Source organism: Cottoperca gobio, chromosome 24 (assembly GCF_900634415.1).
Source record: "Cottoperca gobio chromosome 24, fCotGob3.1, whole genome shotgun sequence".
Taxonomy (NCBI): domain Eukaryota; kingdom Metazoa; phylum Chordata; class Actinopteri; order Perciformes; family Bovichtidae; genus Cottoperca; species Cottoperca gobio.
The window spans coordinates 7075343-7092712 of record NC_041378.1 but is presented as its reverse complement, the minus strand read 5'-3'; the positions used below and the strand labels follow the sequence as shown (position 1 = coordinate 7092712).

The 17370-nt window shown below is 42.3% G+C and overlaps 3 protein-coding genes and 1 non-coding gene across 5 annotated transcripts; 2 read left to right on the top strand and 2 right to left on the bottom strand.

Annotated features, from left to right (window-relative positions):
- Positions 1-183: 183 nt before the first annotated feature.
- Positions 184-6781, top strand: wtap (WT1 associated protein). 2 transcript variants are annotated; one of them, XM_029425535.1, is made up of 8 exons: positions 184-389; positions 956-993; positions 1113-1168; positions 1263-1321; positions 1462-1589; positions 2779-2957; positions 5278-5432; positions 5561-6781. In XM_029425535.1, exons 2-8 carry the CDS (start codon positions 964-966, stop codon positions 6217-6219), a joined length of 1266 nt encoding a protein of 421 aa, XP_029281395.1. In that variant the 5' UTR covers positions 184-389; positions 956-963; the 3' UTR covers positions 6220-6781. The 2 variants fall into 2 exon arrangements, with proteins under 2 accessions (XP_029281395.1, XP_029281396.1); XM_029425536.1 differs by lacking the exon at positions 184-389 and adding an exon at positions 528-723.
- Positions 6782-7259: 478 nt separating this feature from the next.
- acat2 (acetyl-CoA acetyltransferase 2) lies at positions 7260-11603 on the top strand. The gene is made up of 9 exons (XM_029425628.1): positions 7260-7387; positions 8512-8646; positions 8955-9136; positions 9437-9554; positions 9656-9799; positions 9883-10002; positions 10136-10290; positions 10376-10486; positions 10771-11603. Exons 1-9 carry the CDS (start codon positions 7339-7341, stop codon positions 10939-10941), a joined length of 1185 nt encoding a protein of 394 aa, XP_029281488.1. The 5' UTR covers positions 7260-7338; the 3' UTR covers positions 10942-11603.
- A 79-nt stretch (positions 11604-11682) lies between these two features.
- On the bottom strand, positions 11683-16905 carry tcp1 (t-complex 1). The gene is made up of 12 exons (XM_029425626.1): positions 16761-16905; positions 16193-16278; positions 15972-16100; positions 15294-15391; positions 15054-15164; positions 14733-14914; positions 14280-14406; positions 13872-14047; positions 13159-13282; positions 12570-12762; positions 12245-12408; positions 11683-12087 (listed from the first exon to the last, which is right to left on the bottom strand). The coding sequence occupies exons 1-12, from the start codon at positions 16831-16833 to the stop codon at positions 11877-11879; spliced, it is 1674 nt and encodes a 557-aa protein (XP_029281486.1). The 5' UTR covers positions 16834-16905; the 3' UTR covers positions 11683-11876.
- On the bottom strand, positions 16378-16515 carry LOC115004240 (small nucleolar RNA SNORA29). The gene has a single exon (XR_003831802.1). It is a non-coding gene; the product is annotated as a small nucleolar RNA SNORA29 (small nucleolar RNA).
- Positions 16906-17370: the final 465 nt, after the last annotated feature.

The window sequence follows — 17370 nt, the reverse complement described above, 5'->3', positions numbered from 1 at the left end:
AATCACCAGAAAATATCATGTCCCATATCTTTCTTCAAAACAAACAACTATTAACTATGTATGGTTAACTTAAGGTTGAGCTGCAATAGTAATGAACGAGAAGCATTTCCCCCCCCAGTATCGATGCGGCGCAGCCACGTTTTAGATTCCGGAAGTTGCTGCGGAGTGAGAGGTCTGTTGTCTGTTCTCCATCTCTGGTCGCACTCTGCAGCAGCAGCTCGGCCAGAGCCATTCTGTTCTGCCGTCAGTGACGAAGATGATGGTGATTACGCCGAAGCGAGTCAACTACACTTAAATTCACAGCTAATTTTACCCTAGTTGCAATTTTGCGTCTTGTTAAGAATCCGTGAAGCCGAGAGGTTCCTTAAACATCGAAAGAAACTGGTCCGGTAAGTGTTTTGATGGCTGAAGGCCCGAAATCTGCAGCCAAGAGCCCGCTAGTTTCAGGAAAAGGAGCGCAAGGGAGGGAGTCATTTCCTTCACCGCCATTTTGTGATAACAAGGAGCCGAAAAACACAGCCAAGAATTGCATGCTGCCAGGCTGAACATAAAGCAAATATTTTAGCTTCACGCTGTAGTTTCATAGCCTATATTTATTTAGTTAGCGGATGCTAAATGTTATTAGCATCCGAGAGTTAACCTTGTTAGCTTATTTCTATTCCGTACCATCGTTGCTGCCCTGCCACACCAGCTAACATTAGGCTCGACAGCTCTTATTAACTGGTAATGTTAACTTTTATTTGGTCGACCATGTGGTTAGCTTCGCCGACGAACACTTAAAGCTTCACTTAGTAGTCAGAAACCATAACATTTGTAGCAAATTAGCAAACTTGTCATACATGTCATATTTTACTGCGTGTGCACAGGCGACGCGTTACCGCTAAAGATGCAGCCGCTTCAACACACGACACCAAGCTGTGATTAATGGTGATGTTTCTTTCATATTTACTTCTAGAGTTCACAATGACCAACGAGGAGCCTCTACCCAAGAAGGTGGGTACCTTTTTCCCAGTATATTCATCATGTGTCACGAGCCCCTTCATGTCTCAATATCTTTTAATAATTGATGAGTTTCTTTATCTAACCAGTCCTTGTGTTTTTCTTCTCTACAGGTTCGCCTCAGTGAATCTGACATGAAGACCCTGACCAGAGAGGAGTTGTGTGCAAGGTAGATTACAAGCTCTACAACTGGAGATTAATTGGGGAAACTTGATCTATTTACGTTGAGCTGTTTATGTTTACACATGTTCTGCTCCTCTCAGGTGGAAACAGCATGAAGCGTATGTCCAGGTCCTGGAGGCAAAATATACAGAGCTATGTTGTAAGTACATCTGTTATTTACATGTACAACACGTGTTCTCTTGACAGCAATAGACACATTGTGCACACTATTGTTCGGCTGCTGGTGAAAGGGATGTTTCTCCTGATGCTTTGTCTTTCCTCCTCTCTTCACTGTCTTAGCCAATGATGTGACCGGGCTGAAGGAGTCGGAGGAAAAGCTCAAGCAGCAGCAGCAGGAGTCTGCGCGCAGGGAGAACATCTTGGTCATGCGACTTGCTACAAAGGAGCAGGAAATGCAAGAGTGCACAGTATGTATCTTTTACTACACTTTCCTAAGGCTTTTGATATGACTGTGGGGAAGCGTGTTTGTTTTTTTGGTAGGGCATTTGGTAAATACCTCATGTTCTCTCTGCATACTGATTCTGTTATCTGTAGTGCCCTGTGAGTAATAAAGTATTACGCTGTGCCATAAGTGCTTAACTCAAACAAAAGTATCTACCCTGTGGGGGTAACTATTATCCTATACTTCTAATAATAAAGCTGACTATTATTGATTAATTAATGGACTTGATCTATTAATTGACATCATTTCAGCGCTCCACTGCACCGTGTATTCATTCATTATCGTGGTATGTAGGTTAAATGTAAATTGTGTCAAGGAGAGCTTCCTTAGCTTATCAGACTGACAGCTCAGTGGATCACTAGGTGGCTTTATGGCAGCACATGCCGGTCTTCCAGTGCAGCGAGGTGAACACAACACACACACTGCAGAGGTTTGAACACAACACACACACTGCAGAGGTGAACACAACACACACACTGCAGAGGTTTGAACACAACACGCGCACTGCAGAGGTGAACACAACACACACATTGCAGAGGTGAACACAACACACACATTGCAGAGGTGAACACAACACGCACACTGCAGAGGTTAGAAAGGTTTTAAACTTTGAACCCTGTTGTCACCTTCCTTTTTTAACTGTTGAGCTGAAATGGCTAACATCCTATCTTTGGGGAAATATCAGTTACACCATTTGCCTCTTATGTAAATATATTCAAATAAGTTATGTGGAAAGTTGATGTCGTCATAGCGGCGACTTTAGCAGGTGAGTTTTTGTGTTTTGAACTTGTCTGCTCTTCCTTGAATGGAAGGATTAGGGCTGGGTGTGACCAGGAAAGCAACTCTATATACTATAGAGTGTCTTTGATGTAATGTAATATTGATTATCTGAATCTACATTTAGATGATGTTCAGAACTCATTTGATGCTATTTGAAAAACAACATGCAGGAATTGCTTGAGTTGCCCAATTTATGCTCCTGGGGCTCAGGATTGAAAAGTAACTTTATGACCTTAATGATGTAGCTGGATTTTAAAGCCACGATATTTGAATTGGGAAATTGCTAATGTGTCTAATGATAACAATCATAAGGTTTTTATTCGTGATATACTGGACTCTACTGGTCAGTAACACCCGTTTGTTTTATCCTGCAGACCCAGATCCAGTACCTCAAGCAAGTCCAGCAGCCGAGTGCGGCCCAACTGCGGTCGTCCATGGTGGACCCGGCCATCAACTTGTTTTTCCTCAAAATGAAGGCTGAACTAGAACAGACTAAAGACAAACTGGAGCAGGCCCAAAATGAACTGAGTGCCTGGAAATTTACACCTGATAGGTAAAGACAATCAAAATAACCCCCCCTCCCAAAAAAAAGTCAAGACTTCCTCATGCCCCCCACCCTCACTCTCACTGCAGGCATGCAGGAACAATGGTGGGGGGGAAGGCTGACAAATGCTGTACTCACCACGAGACTCAGACTTTAAAGAAAGCCAGTCACTGCAAAACAAAACTGTTTTTGTACTCTTGCACTGTGCCCGCTACATATCCCATAACCTAAAGTGAAAAGACCGTATGGTCAGGTGACACTTGTGTTTCAGCTCTCTCCCCTCGTATCCCCTCACCGTCCAAGGGCCTGAAGGAGTCCGGACTGTTCCCGAGGAGGTGGTCACTCACTTCCCGACACGGATATGCCCTCCCCGCCCCCTCAGCTCAAAGCAGACAGTTGAAATATTAAATAGGGGGGTTACGGTGGAGGTTGAGTCAGGCAGGGAGAATCCCTAGCCTAAAACAGAACATTTTACAGACTATTCCCATACTTGGTTTATAAAGACATTTAAACTGTGGATTACACCACACGCATACCCTCTAGTCTGCCTGAGAAACGTAAAGACTTTTTGGACAGTCTAGATACATTGCAGTAACATGAGGAAAGTATCTAGGATTAAAAGTTAAGACTGTGGGGGGGAAGAGCCACTAGAAACGATGTTAAGACTGTGAGCGGAGCCAGATCCTCGGTCCACAGAGGGCTGTGGTTCAGGGATGAGGGGCCAGTCGCCTGTGTCTTTGAACATGGGCCCACCCACGGTAGAGTGTATTTACATGTTTTATTTTGTGACTTGTTTCTTTATATATTGCCATTTCATTTGATCTTTCTCTTGTTTCTCTGAAACAAACACTTACTGCAGTGTGTGTGTGTGTTTGAAACCGAGATGCATGATTGGCTTTTTTTCCATTGTTTACACTTGTATATTAATATTTGCACTTTTATGGTGAATTAAGCTTTTCTTAATTCTTCCGATGCATACTGAAACACACTGCTGTAGGTGCAATGAGTCCTGTTTTCAAGTTGTGAATGCAAATGTCTTTAACGATTCATGTTATGAGTTGATGAGAATGTATTTATTGTATTTCTGTGTATTTTTGTGATTGACCTCACAATCTCTCCCTCAGCCATTTACACCAAGTAGCTCATTAGACCATTCTTGTGTCACATCTCTGGCACAGAGCCACTGTTTTCAGAATGAAACGCACGTGGAATCTTTTGTGTTTTCCTGTCTTTTTAAAAACTCATTTATATTCTGGTCTCTTACACTTCTGTGAGATTTGAGCTGGCAGTGTACACACGGCCTTTTAAAAGCTAAAAGCACATGTCTTAGTAGTTCTCTAGAGAAATTAATGGTTATGATAACTATGCATTTAGAAAAAAAATGCAACTAACTAAATAATGTTCCGTGGATAATTGCTTTTTTAAGACGAGTAAGAAAAACATGCATGGTTTTATACAAGTCTCAGAGCTGTTACCACTTTAATGACTTCTATAGGCTACAGATGCCACTACAGTTAATATTTCTTCTTCCTCTGGCCAGAGGACTTCCATAGTTATTTATAGACTGTATAGATGATGGATAAGTTATGGTTTTAAATAACATGTTAACCTGTCATTTGTTGCAAATTTGGCTTCTGGATTAGATTCAAAAAGCGGCGCCTTGAGCTTATTTGATTTTACTGTTAAAACACTGTGTGTTTAAAGTGATGACTACACAAAGTGCCTGGTTCTGCCGTGCATATTTCCTTTTTTTATTTTATTTTTTTGCTACTCATCATTAAGGGTTGATATTTAAATTGCAGGGTTTCTTGTAGCGTGTCATTCTAATGTTACTCTGTTGCATTTTTTTCATTCTGCTTTTTCCTCACACTCGGATGTAGCGAGTGTGTGTGAGAATTTGGTGGCGACAGAATTGCTACTGTTGTTTTTAAAGTGGTCACTTTTCTTCAATATGCAACATGGTGAATTAAGATGCCGTGTAAGAATGGATGCATTAGTTCTATAGCAATGTGGGTCTAAGTTTTGGGTTTCAGCCACAGTAAGGAGGAACTTATATTTTTACTACATATAATTTAGATTTTTGAGTTTGTACTTTGGGTCATTTACAAGAAAATAAGTAACTTTTTTTTGTTCAGAACAGATTTTTATGAGTAATTTTATATTGCATTGGAATAAAATGAACATCCTGTTGTGACAAGTAATTTAGGGATGGCCAGGTTGCAGAGTTTGTGTTGACCCGTAGCTTGTTGGAACCGATCAATGGCACCTCTTTGCTTGTTGTGTTCGTCTCCTGGTTCACTGCGTGATGTGAGACTTGTTTCCCTTACAGCCAAACGGGGAAGAAACTGATGGCCAAGTGTCGAATGCTGATTCAGGAAAACCAGGAGTTGGGTAGGCAGATGTCCCAGGGACGCATCGCCCAGCTGGAGGCTGAGTTGGCCCTGCAGAAGAAGTACAGCGAGGAGCTCAAGAGCAGCCAAGACGGTGAGAACTTGAGTAGCATCCACATTTCACAGCCTGACCATTTTTACCTTTTATCATATGTACATCTTTGGATTTGCTACTGTCGATTTTTGACTTGGTTCTTTTACGGTCCGTGATCTGTCTCCCAGAGTTGAATGACTTTATCATCCAGCTCGACGAGGAGGTAGAGGGGATGCAGAGCACCATCCTGGTGCTGCAGCAGCAGTTGAAGGACTCGAGACAGCAACTGACTCAAACTCAGGGGGCATTGGCCGGAGCAGGACCCAGCAGGACTTCACCCACTGCTTCCTGCTCGTCCGTTGAACCGTCCACCCAGCCTGAGCAGGCCAGCGCAACCTCTGAACCAATGGGAAAAGACTACGGGAGGGTCTCCAACGGACCAAGCAATGGCAACTCATCCCAAAGGAGCGAGACAGCCACGCCCAGCCTGTACCGAGAGGTCAGCAGCACCGAGGAAGACTTTCCCATGTCCCCCGTGGTTTCCAGCCCCGGCGAGACGGAGACCAAACTGTCCAACCACTCGGAGGAGGCGTCAGGGAGTCAGACTGCTGCTGGGAGAGTTGGAGGACCTGTGGGTTTCGGGAGCCAGCTGAGTGCAGGGTACGAGAGCGTGGACTCTCCGACAGGCAGCGAGACATCATTGACTCAGCACTCGAATGACACAGACTCCACCACCGACCCCCACGAGGACAAGGCTGCCGTGGTGACCAAGGGCACCAGGACTGCAGGGTCACGGCACACTCAGAACGGCCTGGACTCCAGCACGGGCGACAGTGCGGTTTTGTAATGTACTTTAACATGTACTGTCTTTTTTTCTTATTTTATACAATATACAAACAAGGCAACAAATGCATAGTCTGTAACACAGCGCTGCTGTCCACAACATTTTGTTTTCACCCTCCTCCCCTTGCCTATCGTGATGCCTCTGTCACACTTGTGTTGCTAAACAGGGATATAACAGGTATGGGTTAATGTTAGATTTGAATTGAGTGGATGTATGATTTAAAACTAGTACGTTTCATTCTGCTGTTTTCTTTGAGCATGTCTATGCTGTTCTTGTTTGAGCTCTTGACACTGAAATCAGGCATCTGGTGTTGTAACTCATCGTCAAAAGTCAGTAAAATCACTGAATTACAGTAGCTTCGCAATATTCAAGGTCATTTTTAGATGTTGGCCTGTGTTTTTTTTCTTTCTTTTTTTTTTTTTAATGCAATTTCAATTTTTCATTGACAAATTTCTGTTCAAAAGACTATGTTGAATTGTGAGTAGTTTATATGCGATGTTCATATTATTCTAACTTCAGTCCTTTTCATGTACTGACCAAATACCAATAAAGATTTTTAATACAACAGAGTGAAACATTATTACTACCCATCAATGCATTAATATGGAAACTCATTACTTGTATAACCCTTTGGTTCAGCAGAAGCATACTCATTTAAAAGTCCTCCGCATATAATTACCCCACTGTCAAAAGTTTTTTTTTTTTTTATATATAAAATAAAAGTATTAAATGTTTTGCATTTTTTCAACTTACTATGATGAAAAACATTTTTTTTCTTGTGTTGAGATTTAATCTTATGTGTAATAAAATCAAACTTTATCATTCCCATCATTACAGTAGCACAAGAGCTTGATACAGATAGTAGAACATGCAATACATAGGAGTGTTGGTGAACCTTTAAATTAAAGTATAAGTTAAATGTAAAGGGGACAAGTGAACATTAGGTGACATAATGAAGGAACACTCCTCCCAGACACACGGGGGCGCTGTGGTGCATTTCCCCAGCAGTTACACTTGTACATATCCCTCTCAGTGCAGCTCTGTCAGGCAGGCAGTGTCAACAGCACGGTGCAGAGTGTACATACAGGAATTACAACTCCAACAAATCAGCCGTCTATCAAAATGAACACCGAACCTGTTGTCATCGTCTCTGCTGCACGGACACCAATTGGTAAGGTTTAATATTCCCGTAGTGCCATACACATTAATTAAAAACATTTTGCTTGCTACTTTGCTGTTGCTACGTTTCTGCTCGGTGTCGCGGTCAAATTAATTGTTGTGTAATTATGAATGTAGTTATGAGGTTTCTTTACATATACGTATAGTTTAAATCATGGCGGCTTTTAAAGTCGTATATCAATTGTCTTGTTTAATTTGACAAAGTGGTTGCTGTCATTCAATAAAATACGCAAAGTGTTGCAGAGCTCTGATTGGTTCGCTCATGTGTCCGGATTGTTCTGTGGTCACTGATTGGTGGCTGGTCATAGTGCCACGGAGCACGAGCGCACCACCATTGGTTGTCTCTACAACATGTCCAACGTGTCAGAGCAAGTTGGGCGTGTTTACCTCGCCAAGTTGTGAATCCAGAAAGACCACTGTGTATCCAGTAAAGTCAACAATTTAATAGAACGATACCCCTAAATGACACTAATAAATAATAAGTAACAAGTAGTTAGTGAAGTTTATTGATTATATTATTATTTATTGCACTCTATAGCATACACACCACATTTCTAGATCATAGGTCCAAAGCTGCTTCACAACTAAAGCTAAAAGCAAGACATACAATAGAGACACAATTTAAAAGTAATGAATAAAATAGACTAAAAGCTAAATTAAACTAAGCAAAGGCAAGTCTAAACTGGTGGGGGTTGAGCTGCTCTTTAATGGTGTCCAGAGTGTTCACTGATCAGTCTAAATGGGAGACAGTTTCAAAGTTAAAGCCTTAAAGTCTCTTTTATTTTTGAGCCCAACCAATAAGTTCTTGTCTGATGACCATAGGAATCTACTAGGCATATAAAGCAGCAGTAGATCTTGAATGTGTAAAATGTGAAGAAGAAACCTCAGATTACATCTTCAAATTATGTTAAATGAAGTGTCTGAGGTACAATGATATAAAAGAGGAAAGATGGTAGCGTGGCAACATCTGATTATCTACTCTCCCTTATGTAGGGAAAGATGAATATGCACCATGGTGTAACGTACATCTAATCTAAAAGAACAACATATGTAGATCACACTGGCAATACTGTTGGCAATTATATTTTCTATTTCTTTCACTACATTTTTACATAGGGTCCTTCAATGGTGCTCTGTCCGCGGTGCCTCTGCCGGACCTGTGTTCAGTAGTGATCAAGGACGTTCTGAAGCGGGCTGGGGTGAAGCCAGAGGAGGTCTCTGAGGTTATCATGGGACACGTACTAACAGCAGGTGAAAGCTCAATCACTGAGAAAAGAGTGTGGCAGAGGTCCCATACTCTACAGTATATCCCATAATGTATCACCTCTATTGTATTTCTCCCTTTCATTCTTAAAAATCCTTTATTTAATCAGATATATTATCTATTTTCCAAGAGGTACCTGTGTACAAAGAGACCAACCGTTTAAGCATTGACACATAATTCATCATACAATACAACCATAATCGAGCATATATATAGAATCATAGATCATTTGTACAACGGTCTTTTGAGCAGCAGAAGAGGTGTTCCAAGTGTATTTTCCCTTTCTGTCCTTAAGGTCATGGGCAGAACCCGACACGTCAGGCCAGTGTCGGGGCAGGTATCCCCTACCCTGTCCCGGCCTGGAGCTGCCAGATGGTGTGTGGCTCTGGGCTGAAGGCTGTGTGTCTGGGAGCTCAGTCCATCCAGACTGGAGAGTCCACTGTGGTGGTGGCAGGAGGCATGGAGAGTATGAGCAGGGTGGGTTATGACATATTTCAATTAGATCCGATAATAATTATAAGAGTGTGTGTGTGGGTATCTTATTTTAAAGGTTACTATAAATATACCTATCAATTTATCAGATAGTATGTGATTATTATTGATAGTATGGATAAATATTGGACGGACACCCAACCCTAGATGTAAATGCTGTAGTTCTAATGTGAGAACATATGAACCCGTGCAGGAACCACTTACACCATAAAGATGTGGCATCTGAAAACAGCGATATTTCCTTGATGATGAGATGTCTTAACTGTTTTCCTGGTTCCACCAAAGGCTCCTCACACGCTGCACATGAGAGCAGGTGTGAGGATGGGCGATGCCTCCCTGCAGGACTCCATCGTGGCTGACGGCCTGACAGACGCCTTCCATGGCTACCACATGGGCATCACAGGTGTGCATGGCCGAGGATGTACATGGGCAAACGCCCGATTGTCACACATCTTGATGAGTATTTATTGTTCTGCTGAATCTCGTGATTATATTCTTTATCAGCGGAGAATGTGGCGAATCAGTGGGAAGTCAGTCGAGAGGAGCAGGACCTGTTTGCTGTCCAGTCCCAGAACAAAGCGGAGGCCGCACAGAAAGCGGGACATTTCGATCAAGAGATTGTCCCAGTCATGACGTCATCCAGAAAAGGCGAGGAGTTTCTCAGTGGTTTTTATTATCGAGAAATCGTCTTTGTGTGCAGATGCACTCTAACGTTTGTCTGTCCTCTTCAGGCCCAGTGGAGGTGAAGACGGATGAGTTTCCTCGCCACGGCAGCAACATGGAGGGCATGTCCAAACTCAGACCCTACTTCATTAAGAACAGCGGCACCGTCACCTCTGGGAACTCCTCAGGTTGCTGTTCCATTATTTTTGAGACGATGTCACTGAGGTTTATCTCACTAACCAAACAGATGTCTGCTCCTGCTGTAACTATTAGTACCAGCTTTAGTGTCGGAATGCATGTTGATCTTTGTTTTTACTGTAGGTATTAATGATGGAGCCGCGGCAACTGTCCTAATGAGCCAATCAGAGGCTGTGAAACGTGGCCTAAAACCCATGGCCAGAATTGTATCGTGGGCTCAAGCTGGCCTTGACCCGTCCATCATGGGAACTGGACCAATTCCAGCCATCAGGAAAGCGGTAAGAAATCAGAAGCACCAAAATGTAACAACCGTAGAGAAAGAGCTTCTCTGTCTTTATAGTTCTGTCATTCTTGTCCTGATAGGTTGAGAAAGCAGGCTGGCAGCTGGACCAAGTCGACTTATTTGAGATCAATGAAGCCTTTTCTGCCCAGTCTATTGTGGTGGTTAAAGAGCTTGGCCTGAATATAGACAAGGTAACACTCGCGTCCCGGCATCACTTCAAAATGTTAAACTTGAAGTCATACAGTGTCCATTAACTCGCATGCAATATGAAGTCTTTTCGAAGGGCAAACCTCCAATCTTGTGCAATGATGACATTTTATTTATTTTAGAACCCGTGTTTATCGGCTGCAGATCGTTCCTAATTCAGTTATATTTTGTACAATGGCAATAAAGGATTCTATCCAACAGCCTGATATGGGTGTAAATCTCACTCCAGAATCAAACGGCATGGTAACACTTGTCCTTCTCTCCTCAGGTGAATGCGAGTGGTGGTGCCATCTCTCTGGGCCATCCCTTAGGTATGTCTGGCTGCAGAGTGCTGGTGACCTTGTTGCATGCGCTTCAGAGGACTGGAGGCCATAAGGGTGTGGCATCTCTCTGCATTGGAGGAGGGATGGGCATCGCCATGTGCGTGGAGAAGGTCTGAGATGAATACTAAATGCTGCTTCACAGCTTGCACTCCATCTCAGTTTAAAGTATAAATGGACTCGTTTACACTGCGGGGTGGGGGTGATGTACATTTGTTTACCTGGGTTCTTGATAAGAGTTGTGATTGTTGGAACTTAACAGTAGCCTGCCTTTCTCACTGTGAAATTTAAATCCTTCCTCAGGTTACAGCTGTGTAGCATGCGACTTAATGTTTAAGAGGTCTATAGTGTAAATCTAGTGTATGCCGACAGCTTAACCATGCTGGTATTAGATGTTCTAAGTAAGCACCTTACTGTAGTTAGCAATAAATCAAAGTATTGCATGTTTTTCCCTTGAGATGACCTGCTTTCAGTTACCTGTACAACTGACTAAAGTAAGCAAACTTGAAATGCAAGGCCTCATTAGTGCCCAGTATGGACAGGCTTGGAAGACACGCTATCTTATGTATATTCCATGTTTAGCTAAAATCAGATTCTGATCAACATTCCACTTTCTCTAATAAACGAAGCAAACAGCAGCCTTGAAATGCAGCTAAGTGCCATAAGGTTAAGTACGCTAGCCTTCTCTTTACCTTGTGCTTCCAGCACATAACGTGATGTTTGTGAAAATGTGTCCTGTAATGTAGCCGTTCTACATATCAATAAAGAATTATAAGCCATAGTCAAAACTTTTTTGAAACTCATTTATCAAAGCTTGCACAACTACAGCGAGCCAATCTGAATTAACAAATCAAGTCATGTACATGAACATTGGAGCTTTATTAAGTGTCAAAAAAAAAAATCATCACTTACAGTTCCTCTGGAAGCGAGAGCCTCGAGGGAGTGGGAGAACAGTAAACAGGCAAAGTGCACGGCCTATACTAGAGCAACAGCCATGAAGAGCTCCTTAAGTATAAATACAGATGACGAAACTATCAGGACCAATCGCAGCCTTTTAACCCAGAGATCCAGACTGCACTGCGTCCTGGTAAGATTGCCCGCCCTCCTTCGGCTCCGGGAACAGTTTGATGAGGTCGTCGATACGGAGGATGGTGATCGCCGCCTCGGTGGCGAACTTGAGGCTCTTGGTCTTAACCATGGTGGGCTCGTACACGCCAGCCTGACGGTTATCTCTTGGCTTGCCGTTGACCAGATCCAGACCGATCCTACAAGACAGAAGAAGTGGTCAAATACTGAATGTTCGACATAACATAATTTCACCTAGCAGCTGAGAAAATAGAACTATAAAAATAAGAGAGTATCAACTCAGCCTTAACAGTTCAAAGGACTAAGTGTATCATCATGCCGTAAGGAAAGACTCACCACTTGAGATTCTTGCGTTCAGGATTAACCTGAGCCTCATTGTGGAAGGCCCGCAGCTTGGCCACCAGATCCGTGGAGTCCTGTGCTGCGTTTACAGCCAGCGTCTTGGGGATGACGAGGAGAGACCGAGCAAACTCGGCGATAGCCAGCTGCTCTCGGGAACCCTGAAGAAACATAAGAGGATGAGTAACATGTCAGCATTGTGAAACCTCAGTTGCAACAAGCATTATAATATATAAATCAGCTCTTTAAAAAAGACGAACCAAACCCCAGATACCTCCCGCTGCATGTTTAATGAAACAAACGTTCAGAGGATATGGCTCACCATGCTGGTAGCATAATTCTCAAGGTAGATGGACAGAGCTGCCTCCACAGCGCCACCTCCTGGCACTACAGACTTGGACTCCAGCACCCTCTTGACCACACAGAGAGCGTCATGCAGCGAGCGCTCCATCTCGTCACACATGAAGTCGTTGGCCCCACGCAAAATGATGGATGCAGATGTGCGTGCTTTGGTACTGAAGGGATTCAAAGAAAACAGAAGCAATACAGTTAACATGTGTCGGCTGTGACTCAGGAGGTAGTGGTTTGATCCCCTGCAGTAAACATGGTGTGTGAGAATGTGTGTGCTACTGACGCCGATATAGGTTGTAAAGCGCTTCGAGTGGTATAAATGCATATATATACACCATTTACACATGAGGGACTTCCGCCCTCTACAGATGATACAAATCCTTTTCAATGTCCAAGTTAATCACAACTCCCGCCCGCACTATCGATGATATTGAATGCATTGAAATGTTTTGATCCTACCTTTGTACTGACACAACTATCAGCATTGAATCAGCATTGTGTTAGGACTTTATAGTTAGTATGAAATACAGAACATTGCTATATATAGTTGCAGTTCTTACTTCTTGATAAGGATGAGCTCATCGTCACAGATGCGTTCTTGCACAACCTCTTCAGCCTGGCCGAGCATTGTGGCCTCAAACGTCTCCTCTCCCTCCAGATTGGTCAGAGAAGGGCAGACGGTGGCTGAGAGCGGACAAATACAACAAACGTCAACATGATATTCATTAGTTTAACCAGCTCACCAGCACTTGAGCAAGTCTGCAGCAAGAATTAGTTAAAGGAATGTCACATGATATACATAAATAAAAGCTCCCACTGGCTTCATATTTGTTCTGAGAATACTTTGTTACACATTCAATAAATATGGTACAAGTTTCATATTGTGCCATCATTTTATTAGGGGTGACAGAAATGTGGCTGCTCAACCCCTTCAGACAACGATGGACAGTTTCTCTCTCCCGTTAGCATAGCCATACATCCGTATTGAAAGGCAGATGTAGGCACTATAACAGGACAATTAACAACAGACTGGAGCTTGAGCCACATGTTCACGGCGTGCTGCGACTGGATTAGTATACCTATTCTATACAACCAATGTGTTTAAGATTAAATTGTTTAGAGGACAATATTATTAACCAAAAATTGTTCACGAGAGAACAAAGACGTCAACATGATATTCATTAGTTTAAACCCACTGAATATATTAAAACGTGTACTCCGATGATAAGACCGGGAACACTAAAGCACAAACGTCAGTGTACTTGCACCCTACCTCCTGTTGCCTTGGCAATGCGTTTGAGGTCCTTCTTGAGAACCCTCCTCACTGCCATGGCTCCAACATCCACAAAGTACTTAAGACACATGTCATCAATGCCACCGGTTGTCAGGATAACGTTGGCGCCTGCTGCCAAAATCTTTTGGATCCTCTCCTTGGTGATATCAGATTCCCTGGAGCAAGGAAATCAAATATTGATTCAATTTTTTGAGTTATATTTAGAAACAATACATTATAAAAATACTAAACTGTCCAGCCCACAATACTGATACAGCAGATCAGAGAGAAGCGGCTGCTTATAGTTTCCCCCACGTGTATACTATTGATTCAGCATCACAGCTCATTTTAATGAGATGATTCTTAAGGATTTATTTGTGACAGTGTAAGGAGAATAAGAAAATGTACCTTTGTCTGATCTGGTCAAGTTTCTCTGGGTCGTTTATAAGGACTTGGACTCCCATCTTCATCTTGGTCTTCTGCAGACTGAAGTCCAGGCAAGCAATCTTGGCGTTGAGGATACGCTTTTGCATGCCTTTGGGAAAACACAAAGCAGCATGTTAAACAGGGGAGAACCATTACAATTTGACACTAAGGACAAAATAAAAAAAACACAGATTTTACTGTTATTACGTTGGCTAAAAGGTTGTGATGCAGTTTATGAACTACTGCGTCTAAATTCCTTTCAAAGCCAGTATACTGTCTCCCACGTGCATCACTGCTTACGCCATCAGGTGGGACATAGCAGCCAATTTAAATGAGAGTTTAATCAGATGCAATGGTAATGTATGAGGCATTACACAATGCCGTTAAGTAAATTCTTGCATTTTTCATTTTGGGAATTTCAAGCAACAAACATACTTTGTGATCCAACTGTGCAGTTCACTGCGTAGCCATTAACCAGGAAGCTCTCTTTCTGGCTGCGGCCATGGGCTTTCAGCACATTGATAGAGTTGATGGGATATTTGGCCACCCCCTTGGTGTCCACAAACTTCACAGCAATAGCAGCATCCACCACCATGTTAGCAAAGAAATCTGCGTCACTGAGGGTTCCGGGTTAAGGCAGATAAAGGCATTATTCACACAAACAATTACTCACTGCCTGCAAACTCCAGGCTTTCGAAAGCCCGTGTGGGTTGGATTCAAACAAAACATTTCAAGCACAGAATGCAAAAAGGATACGTTCCAATGATTTTGGAGGACATGGAGGTCTTGGCTGCATTGATTAAGCACTCTCTGCCCAAGTCCTCTGTTCCGATAGTGAGATTCTCATTAATGTAGCGAACTGCTTCCCTGGAAGATGAAAGGCAAGTTTTCATGTCAAAAAATCATAACAGACATGAATCACCCGGCGATGACGGGAGTCCATTTAGAAACACTTCTGAAGAGAGTAAAGACTAGTTCTCAATGTAAGCATCGTACTTGCAAGCCAGACGATATCCACTGATGACTGACGTGGGGTGAATCCTCTGCTTCACCAGCTCATCTGCACTTTTGAGCAATTCTGCAGCAAGAATTACCTAAAGGAATGTCACATGATATACATAAATAAAAGCTCCCACTGGCTTCATATTTGTTCTGAGAATACTTTGTTACACATTCAATAAATATGGTACAAGTTTCATATTGTGCCATCATTTTATTAGGGGTGGCAGAAATGTGGCTGCTCAACCCCTTCAGACAACGATGGACAGTTTCTCTCTCCCGTTAGCATAGCCATACATCCGTATTGAAAGGCAGATGTAGGCACTATAACAGGACAATTAACAACAGACTGGAGATGGAGCCCTATGTTATGATTAATTTGTTTACAGAAATTATTATTAACCAAAAATTGTTTACGAGAGCACAAAGATCTTCATATATCCAACCTCTGAATTTTGCTCTCAATGTGCACTAATTGATGCATTCAACTTAACAAAATGTTTTTCCGACCCACCTAAAGAGTCTGAGGTCCACCCAATCACACGTCAAATGTTAAAAATCACACCATGGCAATTTGTTTTGTTTATCCTGTTATCAAACAAGTACATGTTCACTTTCAACACTCTACTCCTAAACTTTGACACCATATTGGGGGCAGCTGATGACCGGACTCACCACAGACGTGGTCCCGTCTCCGACCTCCTTGTCCTGCAGGTCAGCCAGTTCACACAGGACCTTGGCAGCTGGGTGCTCCACTTCCAGCAGCTTCAGGATGGTTGCTCCATCGTTGGTGATAGTCACGTCCTGTCATACAATAATATGAGACAAATTAGCAACTCAGGCCATTGAGTTAACAAACTGATCAATATATTAATATTGTTGAATGTGACACAGACCCCAATCTCGTCGACCAACATCTTGTCGAGCCCGACGGGTCCCAGGGAGCTCTTGACGATGTTGGCGATGGATGATGCGGCCATGACTGCAAAGACAAGAAGAAAGCCCTTAATAAAACTTCCTTAACACTCTCAAGAGAGCTGGTGCATAGTTAAATATTTACGTCTTAACTAATACCTCTTTCTCTGAAATATCCTGTCATTTTATTTAGTGGGGTTTACAGTTAGCTAGCCACACCTTCAGACCATGACAGTGTTTTTCTATCCCAATAGCATAGCCATCCATTCATGGTGATGTGAGTGGAAGGTACTGAAAAGGGAGTAAGATGTTGTTGGTGTAAATTGCATGTAGTGCAAAAAAAATAGCATGACTTTTCTGATCTTTGCAGAATTTTCCTATAGACGATGCAGAGGCTTAAAGTTAACATTAAAGTTAGCTAGCAGTAGCATTAGCCACACGTGTGGTGCACGCAGTAAATTAAATCCGTTCTCTCATCGACCATTCGTGACACACAACAAATACATGAAGCATATTTGAAACACCAAGTAACAGAGCACCATAACTCACCATTTTGAGTACGAACAGATTCGCCAGTTGTCCTCTGGCCGAGCACATTTAACGGACCATCTAAAAGAGACATTTTGGACTACCACACAACCAAGAAGAAAGGAAGCGGCGCAGTGCACTATGGGTAAACCGGCAATAAGCAGAAGCTTCGAGAATGAAAAGTAAAAAAAAAAGTCAAATTAGAGTACAATGGCTTTTGAATTATGTAAAGGATCTCAAATGTGTGTTTGTAATGAAGTTTCACCTCAACCAGTTCTATATCAAATTAGTAAAGAAGGCTTTGTAACGTTATTTCTTATAAACTACATTTCCCAGCATGCCTGTGATGATATCTAGTTTATGATGGCGACCTCTGCTGTTGATCCTGGTTCATGTGCACCTCCTGTGAAACGTCAAATATAGAGTATGTTTTTTACTTTTTTTCAATATATACATGCTTATTTTCTTTACTTGCAATTTAATTTAATTGTATCTAATTATTCCTCTTCATTTTCTGTCTTCTTGTTTTTGAGGTAATATTGTTTCTTTTTGGAGGAATTGGATGTGTGTTTTATTCATTTTCTGATAAATATAGATGTGTTCTTTTTCCTTTTCTTACAATTTTCTCTTC